At 41.4% G+C, this 12,353-nt stretch overlaps 1 protein-coding gene across 1 annotated transcript; it reads right to left on the bottom strand.

The window, feature by feature from the left end:
• Positions 1-10,087: 10,087 nt before the first annotated feature.
• Positions 10,088-10,954, bottom strand: LOC106091590 (pupal cuticle protein Edg-78E-like). The gene is made up of 2 exons (XM_013258150.1): positions 10,810-10,954; positions 10,088-10,726 (listed from the first exon to the last, which is right to left on the bottom strand). The coding sequence occupies exons 1-2, from the start codon at positions 10,819-10,821 to the stop codon at positions 10,268-10,270; spliced, it is 471 nt and encodes a 156-aa protein (XP_013113604.1). The 5' UTR covers positions 10,822-10,954; the 3' UTR covers positions 10,088-10,267.
• Positions 10,955-12,353: the final 1,399 nt, after the last annotated feature.

The following is a 12,353-nucleotide window of genomic DNA, read 5'->3' as shown; positions in this document are numbered from 1 at the left end:
GCGAGCTGCAACACCCAGAGATGATTGGGTGAGGTACAAACAAATCATACACGGGTCTTAGGAGAGGCGACTCGAAAGATGGCAACAAAGGTGGACGAACGAGAGTCAGGCATGTGGACCCGACGACTTATCCCCGATGTACGGATGTGGAGGTATAAAGCATGCCGACGTCAACTAGATGTTGACAGGCCATGATTACTTCCAGAAATACCTATATATAGTAGAATGGGCAAATGCGCTTGTAGCAAGTGCATTTATGAGGTGCTAGAAGTTGCAGACGATGTGGAACATAGCTTCTTCCACTGCGAGCGCTGGGTCGAAAGACGCAAGGAACTGGAAACAGCGATTTAGCTGAAGGGCATCATTTTATTCTACATACCAAACTTCTGTTGAACCGGCAAAAATTAAAGCTTCTAGGAACCGAACAAGGATGATCGATAGACTGGTTTACACGGGGGCTACATAAGGATTTAGACTTATTTGGACCGCATTTGGCACATTTGTTGGAAGTCGTAACAGAACACTACATGCAAAATTTCAGCCAAATCGGACAAAAATTGCTGCTTCCACTGGCTCAAGAAGTCTTATTGGGAGATCGGTTTACATGGGAGCTATACCAGGTTAAAGACCGATTTGAACCGTATTTGGCACAGTTGTTAGAAGTCATAACAGAACACTGTTATGACTTCTAACTGAATTGGGCAAAAATTGCGGCTTCTAAGGACTCAAGAAGTAAAGTCGGCAGATCGGTTTATATAGGAGCTATACCAGATTAAAAACCGATTTGAACCGTATTTGGCACAGTTGTTAGAAGTCATAACAGAACACTATGTGCAAATTTTAACTGAATTGGACAAAAAATCAGAAGATCGGTTTATATGCGAGCTATACTAGGTTATAGACCGATTTGAACCTTACTTGACACAGCTGTTGGAAGTCGTAACAGAATACTATGCGCTAAATTTTAGCCAAATCGGACAAAAGTTGCGTCTTGTAAGTGCTTAAGAAATCAAGTCGGCATATTAAAAAAGTTCCAAAAAAATCGATTGGAAATATCTTAATAATTCTTTTTGAATTTTGCAGATAAGTGTCCTTAAAAACCAAAAATTAATTCTATCGATTTTTTGTACAAAAATTGGCAAAATACTCATTTTGGGCAAAGCGAGTTTTCACGTTGGTATAAATTAGTAAATTTGCTGTGGCGGATACAAATATTGTTAGGTGCAAAAACTTTTTTCCATGAGTTTAGGGGACATATTGAGTAAACAAACACAAACCCAAATGGGGGTTTGTGTTTGGAGTTTGGGAACTCGAGGAGGTTTCCCAATTTTTTAATAAAAAATTGCCTATTTTGAAGTACATATAGCATCTGTTTAAGTTAACATATCTTCCTCAAATTTCACTTAAAAAGCAACTACAATATGACCTAAAGCAAATTTTTTCAATAAAGACTAATCACTGAAAATACTTTTTGGAACGAAAAATGCATCTGTTACACCTTTTTTGATTTCCAAACTGTATAACTTATATCTGAGCAACCAGATGTGGACACTTTTTGCGGCAAAATCGTTGTAAATTTTGTCACAAATCATGTCTTAAAATTAAATCGGACCGCAAACGCCTTCGTAAATTGCAAAATACGAAGCCAATCTCGGCCAAAATTTCAACAAATAATAGTTAAAACTCGTGTATCCTCGAAACTAGTGGAGATATTGTATATTTCAAGCAATTTTTTTTTTTTGTAGGAATTGTTGAGCAACGGAAAGAAGAATTTGTCGACGTGACAAATTTTAAGGGCCTGCCAAGAGCTGCCAGTACCACCAAGGTCCTTGAAATTTTGCACATGATCCTGATGATACCTAAGACCTCATAAAGTATATATACATATATTCTTGGTCGTCATGACATTTTAAGTCGATCTAGCCATGTCCGTCCGTTTATCGAAAGCACGCTAACTTTGGAAGGAATAAATTTTCCACAAATACAATATTTCCTGTTGAGGCAGGTCGGTTAGGATTGTAAACGGGCCACATCGATCCAAGTTTTGATATAGCTCCCATATAAACCGATCTCCTGAATATACTTATGGAGCATCGAAAGAGCGCAATTCTAATCCGATTTAGCTGAATTTTTGTACTATATGTTTCAAATCGGTGCAAAACTTGATATTGCTCCCATATAAACCAATCCCCCGATTATACTCTTTAACCTCTAAAGGGCGCAATTCGTAACCGATTTGTCAGAAATTTTGCACAGTGTCTACCTCAACATACATGCCAAGTATGGCCTGAATGGGTATAAACCTTGATATAGCTCCCATATAAATCAATCACCTGATTACACTTCTTGAGCTTCCAGAAGTCGCAGTTGTTGTCTGATTTGGATGAAATTTGCACGACAACTTCTGCTTCGTTCATTGTACGTGCCAAATGAAGTCTGAATCGGCCCATAACCCGATGTATCTCCCATGTAAATCGACCTCTCGATTGCACTTCTATAGGACGTAATGCTTACCCGATTTTTCTAAAATGTTGGACAATGACTTCTATTATGGTACCCTTACTTTACCTAGCTACGACAGAATATTTGTTCCACTTTCCGAACGTAGAATAGCGTTCCAAGCGCCTCGATCTTCTGCGCTCATTCTAAAATCTCTGACACCAAGTTTCGAGGTGTCTCCCACAACTTGATCTTTCCATCGGGCCTTTGGTCTTCTCGGTTTGCGTGTACCACCGTGTTTGCCTTCAAAATACTTCTTTGCTGGAGCTTCTTCATCCATTCTGACAACATGACCTAGCTAACGCAGCCGTTGTATTTTGATGCGTGTAACTATGCTATCGTCGTCATACAGCTCGTGGTTCACACGTCGCCTATATTCTCCGTTAACGCAAACTGGTCCATATATTTTACGAAGAATCTTTCTCTCAAATACTCCAACCACTGCCTCATCTGCTTTCACATGTACCCATGCTTCAGAACCATATAACAGCACGGGTAGTATCAGTGTCTTGTATAGTGTAATCTTCGTCTGTCGAGAGGTGGCCTTGTTTCTAAACTGCTTACTTAGTCCAAAGTAGCATCTGTTTGACAGTATTATTCTTCGCTTAATCTCAAAACTGGTGTCATTCGTTTCGGTTACGGCGGTGCCGAGGTAGATAAAGTTACTGACTGTCTCAAAGTTGTGGTTCCCAACTTTCTCCATTTTCTTTATCTGCTCGGTTGTGTAAGGCTTTTTGGGAGGTGAAACCATCCATTTCGTCTTATCTCCATTAACAGCCAGACCCATTTTCACTGACTCTCTTTCGATTCTTTCAAAGGCTCCAGTTACTACTTGCGGTGACCGACCCTTATATCGATGTCGTCGGCATAGGCGAGTAGCATGTGTTCTCTTCTGATTAGTGTGCCATATCTATTCACATCTGCATCTCTTATAATCTTCTCTAGTATGATATTAAAGAGATCACACGATAGGCTGTCTCCTTGTCTAAAACCCCTTTGGTATTAAGGAGAGATTCTTTCCTATTCTTACTGAGGAAGGCGTATCAGCAAGTGTCATCCTGCAGAGTCTTATTAATTTTGCAGGGATACCAAACTCAGACATGGCTTGAAATACCTTTGAACGTAAAGAAGTATCGAAGGCGGCTTTGTCGTCAACAAAGAGATGGTAGGTGTTGATTTGTCCTTCTCGTGTCTTTTCCAGGATTTGGCGCAGTGTGAATATCTGGTCTAGGGTGGATTTACCAGGTCTAAAGCCGCATTGATAGGGCCCAATTATCTCATGGACTTTAAGTTTTAATCTTTCACACAGTACGCTCGAGAGTATCTTGTATGCGATGGGGAGGAGACTTATTCCTCTGTAGTTGGCACATTCCGTCTTGTCTCCTTTCTTGTGTGCGGGACATTGTATGCTGAAGTTCCAATAATCGGGTTTGCGTTCTTCTAGGCAGATTGCGCAGATAAGCTGATACATACGCCTTAACAGCGTGTCGCCTCCTGTCTTAAATAGTTCAGCGGGTAACCCGTCGGCTCCTGCTGCCTTGTTGTTCTTTAGTCGGGTCACTGCTACTTGGACCTCATTCTGACTAGGAGGTAAACATTCTATAACATCATCAGGGATTGGTTCTGCGGTATCCTCTTCGCCGCCAACGTCGGACACTAGCAGTTCATCTGTCAGTTACCAGATTTCCTTCTTTGTCTCGGCAGGAGGATGTGCCAGCACCAAAGCCATCGGTTTGATGTTTAATTCTTTGGTAGAATTTCCGGACTTAATTCTGACTCCTGTACATCTCAATTCGCCCACACTCACGTCTTTCCATTTCCTTTTTCTTTCTACGGAATAGACGTTTCTCCTCTCTCCTTTTCTCCCGATACCTCTCCTTCATCTGGCGCGTTGATACTGATTGCAGGGTTGCTCTCTATGCCGCATTCTTGGCTTTAGTAGCATCTTGACACTCTTGGTCGTACCATGGGTTTCTTGGAGGAGACTTCCGGTACCCATGTACGGATTTCGCGGCATTATTCATAAAGTGGGCAATAGTTTGCCACTCCGCCATTATATCATCGGAACAAGGAGTGCTTTCATCAAGCAGTTGGGTCAGTCGAGTGGAGTATGCCGCTGCCATTTGTTGTGTTTTTCACCTTTTCAATGTCTAGCTTCCGTGCAGTGCCAGATCGTACTTTCCTCGCCATGTTCAAATGGGTGCAAACCTTTGCTGCAACAAGGTAATAATCCGAATCTATATTCGCTCCACGGATCGATCGTACAATACATCTAACACGCTGGATGAATGCCTTCCAACTATCACAACGTGATCAATTTGATTTCTCGTGTTTTGATCGGGTGACAGCCATGTGGCTTTGTGAATATTTTTATGTTCAAATCTGGTGCTACTAACTACCATGTTTTTTCCGCGGCGAAATCTATCAGCCTCAACCCCTTACTGGACGTTATCTCATAGAGGCTAAACTTTCCGACTGTTGGACCAAAAATTTTTTCCTTCCCTATTTTCGCATTAAAATCTCCCAGAACGATTTAAATATCATGGGCGGGGCAGCGGTCATATTCTCCCTCTAGGCGCTCGTAGAAAATATCCTTGGTCTGCTCGTCTTCCGTCGCGGCATGGGCACAAATAAGGCTGATATTGAAGAATTTGGCTTTTATCCAGTTTGTGACTAGCCTCTTATCCACCGGAGTAAAGCTGGAGACAAGGTATTGCAGTCTCCGACTAACCACAAATCCACAACCAAATTCATGCCTCGTGTTATGGCAGCTATAGTATAGTTCGTCACCATTTGGTGTTGTAGTGATTCCATTCCCAGTCCATCGCATTTCCTGTAAGGCGGCAATATCTGCCTTGTACTTCTCTAATACATCCGGCAGCGCGTATACTGCACCTTCTCTATAAAGTGTGCGGACATTCCAGGTGCAGATCCGCAAATCATGGTCCTTTTTTCGTTTGCGTGGGTCGTCAACGTTGGGGGGGTCCGTTTTTACTATTCCTTTGTTTCTCATAGTAGTTCTTAGTTTTCCGGGGGTGGGTTATGGCCCAGCACCCCAACCGCATGGGTTTTGTGATTGCACACGAATCCCTCGTTGTGGCGAGCCGCTTGCTCCAAGATCCGACGCTCGCCTCCAGCCGCCCCTAACCTGGGAACAGACGCTGATGTTGGCCATTGGTTATTTGAAGGCGCCAATAACTCGCCTTGTCATCTCGAGTATCATTGGCACTCAGTATTTAATTAAGAGCCAGTGCCACCTGACTCCTCACTGAGACTCTCCTCTCGAAAATCGCTGACTGCCCGCGGCCGCATTTGCAGCTACTCCGTATAAAAGCGGAACTTTCCACCATCCGCAACCTGTGGACGCGCCCGGTAGCTTTCAGCTAAGCTTCCCGTGATAACGATGGGCCCACCCAGCAAAAAATTGTTCCTGTCTTGGAAGCAATACGAAAATATTAATGCGCATTTTGAATGCTCAATAAGTATGCATGAAACTATAATGTAATGTAAAGTAATATTCTTTAAAAATTTTACAAAAAAACATGTTTTTAACATACTTTGCAGTAATCTATTACGTAGAGTAGACATGAAACATGGCTTCAAAGTATGGTAAAGACGAATTTGTTTTGCATCCATATTGCTTCTGATCAGCGGTTGTGTATGCTAATAGTGTTTTGAGTTCATTGAACGAAGATCAAGAAAAACAATTCGTTCTTTACGAAAGGTAGAAAATGGCACGATCTTTACCCACGTGCTTTAAAGAGAGTTTAATATCTTCAGTTGAATTTGTGAACTCGGACAAAAAGGCTATCTCTCGTGTTGTGTTTTTTCTTTTGTTGTTGGTTTATACTTTTTAATGCAGAATTCTTACAAGATTTTTGAGAAAATTCAAATTTAAATACTTTTATTTATTTCATTTACTAGCTGACCCGGGCGCGCTCCGCTGCGCCTTTTAATGAAATACCATGCTACGAAAATAGTATATCGCTGGACTAACAGTTTAACAATATAAGTACCTTTATCTGAATCCCATATGGTCTTTATTGGTCTACGAGTTTAAGTTTGGATATAAGGCGTACTCCATTCTTAAAATACTTCATTTCAGCCCGTCTACTCATGATTTCTGATTTAGTGGTGTGTTCGGGGGAGAGGTGGTCCCCCAGATACTTGGCCCTGAAAAAAATATCAGCATCGTGCTCTTCTCTCAAATTCCATTTATTTAAACCCCATATTGGCATTGGCTTAAGAGGAGTTTACAGGATGAGGCGTCCCCCAAACACATGACCCCTAAATAGGTTATCAAATTCGTTTTCTAATCTTAAAAACTTTTCATTTGAGCCACATAGTGGCATGATGGAAAACTTTTTTCCTTTGGGGGTGTTTTGGGAAAGTGGTGATGCCCTAAATACCTGGTCCTACATTTGGATATCAAATTCGTATTCTACTCCCAAAAACTTTTCATTTGAGCCACATAGTGGCATGATCGAAAACTTTTTTCCTTTGGGGGTGTTTTGGGAAAGTGGTGATGCCCTAAATACCTGGTCCTACATTTGGATATCAAATTCGTATTCTACTCCCAAATACTTTTATTTGAGCCCCATATTGGCATGGTCAGTAAAACATTGCTGTTTGTGGGGTATTTTGGGAAAGGGGTAGACCCCCAGAAAATTGGTCCCGAAAGTGGGTATCAATTCTTGCTCTACCCCCCAATTCCTTTCATTTAAGCTCCACATTGACATTGCCGGTAAATATGCCCGATTTAGGGGTGTTTTGGGGATTGGGGTGGTCCCCCAAACACTAAGCCCGGAAAATATATCAGCAACGTGCTCTATTCTCATATGTCTATGTATCATTTATTTGAACCCCATATTGCCATTGCCCTCAATATTGGATATCAAATTCGTTTTCTAATCTCTTTAAAACTGCTTATTGCAAAAGTCAGCAAATATGTCCGGTTTGAGGTATTGGCTCTAAAAACTATGAATATTTAGTTCCCCTCTCTTTAAGACACAAATTTTCTTGGTGAACAAATACGTCCTACTTGAGGGTTGTTATGGTGGTGGGACATCCGCTAGACAGTTGACCCCTAACGTTGATATCAGAAACGTGGTCTACTCCCACATACCTTTAATTTGAGCCCCATATTTCCATAGTCGGCAAACATGACCAGCTTGGGGGGTGTTTTGGGGGATGGGCGGCCACTCAGTGAGTTGGCCTTGAAAATATATATCGGATTCGTGTTCCACTTTAAAAACCCTCTTATTTGAGCCTCATATTGCAATTGTGAGCAAATACTTACTATTTGGGTGGTGTTGTGGGGGTGGGGTGGCCCCATAGACACTTTTCCCGAATATTGATATCAAATTCGTGCTTTACTCACGAAGATCTTTTATTTGAGTCCCATATTGCTATGGTCGTAAATTTGTCTCCTTCGAGTGATGTTTTTGGTGAGAGACGGCCCCCCGAATAATTGGTCCCATATTTGGATATCAGATTCTAATTCTACATTCAAATACCTTTTAGTTAAGACCCATATTCCCATGGTCACTAAATAAGTCCTGTTTGGGGGGTGTTTTGGGAAAGGGGTGGACCCCCAGAAACGTGATCCCCCATTTGGATATCAGATTCGTATTCTACTCGCAAATACCTTTCATTTGAGTCCCATATTGCCATGGTCGGTAAATATGTCCAATTTAGGGGTGTTTTGGGGCTTGAGGTGGTCCCCCTAGCACTTGTTCCGACAATTGGATATCAGATACGTTTTCTTATTCTAAATATCTTTCATTTGAGTCCCATATTGTGGTGATTGGTCTAAATATGTGTTTGGTAGGTTTTAGGGTGGGGCATTAATCGCAGAAAATGGCGTTTTAATTGAAAACTTTACTTGCATAAAAAAGGCAAATTCAATTTGTGATGCTACTGTTCCACTTTTGATGCTAAACAAAAAGCGCATTTTGGATATTTAAACAATCGCATTTAAGTGGGTCATCGCCCACAAAAGTCATGCATGCCGGAAGCAACTGTGTATGCTAATGTCAAGATAGTTTTAACTTAAAGGGCTAGATCCATTGTTAAGTACACCGACAGGCTTAGTATTACTTTCTGATTCGATATAGCTATTCCTGGTTGTCTGTCTGTTTATATGTCAATGTATTGTTGCCATCGAGGTACATTTGTTGTTCTATTGCCGTCAAATTTCGCACGCCACTTTAATAGTCAGATTTAGATTTTTAGTCCAGATTTAGATATAACTCCCATATGTATCTTTTATCCTTTTTATAGCTGTATTAGTCACAATTTTACTCCGAGCTTTACAAAATATTGTAGAGGCCACGGGCCTTAAGACTTTACTCATAAGGTAGATAATACCTCAAGCCGCAATTCAACCCGATCGGGACAGCTGTGAGCACCACGCAGGCTGCTGCGGGCACGTCCAGAGATTGCGGATAGTGGAATGGTCCATACCATACTCCACCAATGGCCACCCTGTTCCCGCGGTCGTCGGTCCTTTGGACTGGAACGAGCTTCCGCGCCTACAGGAGCATGACGAGGATCGCCATCTCCACATGAAAATGTGGCTACGACAACGACAACATAAATTTTAAAATTTAATATTTCATCCTACTGTGTTCACTGTAGTTGAATTATTGTTGCCCTATTCTAATTGTCATCGTAATGATTACGCTGCACAGTGGTCCAAACGACAAAAATTTGGAAATAAGTCCACAACTTTTTATCTGGTGATCTGAGCGATACAAACTGTTATACACATTTGTAGAGGAGGACACTGGTACAATTCAGCATCTAGTGAGTGGATGTACACTGCTGAAAATAATATTCTTATACCCACCACCATTGGGTGGGGGTATAACCACCACCATTCTGAGTTGATCTAGTCATGCCCGTGTACCCCTCCGTCCTTCCGTCTGTCGAAATTATGCACAGATACTTCTTAATGATATTGGTCGCTGAGGATTGCAAATGAGCCTTATCCGTTCAGATTTGGATATGGCTCCCATATGAAGTGGTGCTTCAACTTGGCTTCTTGGCCCTCTACCAGCCGCAATTGTTAACTGATTCGGCTGAAATTTTGCACGTTATGACTTCCAACATTTGTGCAAAGTACGAGTATAGTTTAAATCGGTCTATAACCTGATACACTTCTACTAAATTTCCAACTTAGATTCCATTAAGGAAAAGGGGATACTTCTCTCATATGAATGGGTGCAGTCCGATTGAAGTTTAAGCTCATTGATTACCCTTGTTTTAATTTTTGTCTGGTTTAGAAGAAGCCTTGCATGCTATGCGCTGCGCTGGCCCCCCAAAAAAATATTTATTTCAATCCCATGAAAAAGCCTGGAACCACCAGCAGATTAATCCGGCGCATTCAAATTTGAAGACTAGTCGGTATGAAACTTAACATATGCTGCCAATACCAAATGCTTGTACAATCTTTGATCACTAGCTATAAATGGGGTACAAAGCTTCCAAATTAAAAATGAAGAATTTAGTTTCTTTTTTAATGGCAAATTGCGTATTATTTAACAAAAATCTATAAAATTAACAAAAACATGTTCATAATGTTTCGAAGCTTAAGGCACTGCCCGCAAAAAGGTTAGACAAGCAATCTGTTGGCAATGGAAGAAGGATCCTACGAAGTTCGATGAGCGATGTGAAAGATGGGGAATGGGAAAGTCGATGAAGTGAGGTGGAGGAGAAATGGAATCACAGTGTCGCAATCACGAACAATTGGTATGCTGGACTACCTTTAGAATCTACGGTAGGGTCCTTGTTGTTGGGCCTGTTGGTGCTGGAAAGGTTGAGGTTGCAGTTGCTGCTGTCTTGCGGTGGAGGCCTGTTGCTCATGATGATGATGCTGACGTTGTTCCTCCTCTTCATGGTAAGGATGAGTGCGAATATATTCCAAAGACTTGAGAATGGCTTCTGGAATTGGTGGGGGAGTAGGCAAATGAGCGCCTTGGGGTTGGAAACCGTTTTCATCGGCTGTATAGGTGAGTTGTATTAATTCTCCTTCGGGTGTGTAGTATTGCGATGAACCCGTCGCATAGTGTCCCCCAACGCCCGACTCTTGCTGGGCAATACCATTCGTGGTGTCAAATTGGTAATTGTAACTGCCATCCTCCTGGATGTCGTTAACAAAACTGCGGGTTTCGGCCTGGTAATCCACAGCCAAGGCAAGACCGCATATGGCAACAGAGACTACGAACTGAAATAGAAGCAGACGATAAGAGATATTCAAAATTGGTTCACTTTGTTGTCCTTGTGCCACCACATTGTAGAGGAACTTACAAATCTGAACATCTTTGTTGGGCTTGGCAAAGATTGCTGTTTTGACTTAGAAGAAGAAGAAGATGTTAAATCTCAAAGATCTAAACTGAATATAATGTGTTTGTGGCAAACCTCCGCATATTTATATGCGAGGAATTTAATTGCACTCGGTCGATGGGTCCCCCACAAATGTATGTCTGTCGCAGTTTTTTGGGAAGCAACCAAATCATATGAGAAGACTACAACAAATTTTAATACATTTTTCGTTTTTAGTTTTCTTTGAACTGACAACGCAGTCATACAATTATTTACTTGTCTGCATAGATAGACAGGCGTATAGACGGACAGATAATGTGTCGGTTTATCTCTCTGTGATGAAAAAATTAAGGCGAGCTAAAGATGAAGATCGAGTTCAAGCTGATGATGGTGGCAACTTTAAAGACTCAACGTCAGCCAACACATCATTATTCCGTTGAACATTTAACAACCGATGCTAATTATTTACACTAAAAACCCAGAAAAAGACATGTATTACAAAATTATTATGAATGTACGTTGTATCATAATTGTTCACATTTAAATGCAGCGAAAGAGGTTTATTAATGAAGGAAAGTTTGTTCGGAGAACTATTGGAGGACGCCACTTTGCTGTTGTACGGACAGCTACTCCTTTTTATACCCCCTCGCCATAGGATAGGGGTATTATAATCTGTAACGCCCCGCAATATATTTATCAGAGACCCTATAAACTACATATATTCTTGATCGTCTAGCTATTTGTCATTCTGTCGGGAAATTTTCTAATATAGCATTAATTACTGTGTTAAATATGCAAATGCAAATTTTGCCCATGAACATTCCACTAAAGAACAGGGGCAAACTTCTTACATATCAATGAGTGCAGTCCGATTTAAGTTTTTTTTAAGCTCAATGATAAGGAACCTCCTTTTTATACCCGAGTCCGAACGGCGTACTGCAGTGCGACACCTCTTTAGAGAGAAGTTTTACATGGCATAGTACCTCACAAATGTTGCCAGCATTTGTGAGGTACCGCTGAAAATTGTTTTCTGGCGGTCTCGCCAGGATTCGAACCCAGGCGTTCAGCGTCATAGGCGGACATGCTAGACTCTGCGCTACGGTGGCCTCCACCGTAAAATATGTTAAATATACCATTTTGAAAGCCACTCCAACCGTATGATGGCGGTTTTGGTGTTGCAATTCAATTTCGGTTATATCCAGCCCAGGTTGCCCAGACCTAATTCCATTATCACAACAGGGCCATGAAGAAACGGACAACCCACAGTGGGATAGAATTGAAAAATATTAGTAAAATATATGCTATTTGAGAGCGGATAGGGATAATTCTTTGAAAATTTAAATAGTTACAGCTGAGGTGTAATCGACATCACGCAAAATTTCAATTCCCCAGGTGTTCTGGGCGACTCTTGGCAGAGACCTGAAGTTGGACACCTCGGCATTTCGAAATATTGTTTACTGGTGGTCCTTCGTACTTTGCTATTTACGAAGGCATTTGTGGTTCGATCATTTTGATGCATGATTAAGATC

The sequence above is a fragment of the Stomoxys calcitrans genome, chromosome 1 (genome assembly GCF_963082655.1).
Source record: "Stomoxys calcitrans chromosome 1, idStoCalc2.1, whole genome shotgun sequence".
Lineage (NCBI taxonomy): Eukaryota > Metazoa > Arthropoda > Insecta > Diptera > Muscidae > Stomoxys > Stomoxys calcitrans.
This window is presented reverse-complemented; position numbering and strand designations above follow the sequence as displayed.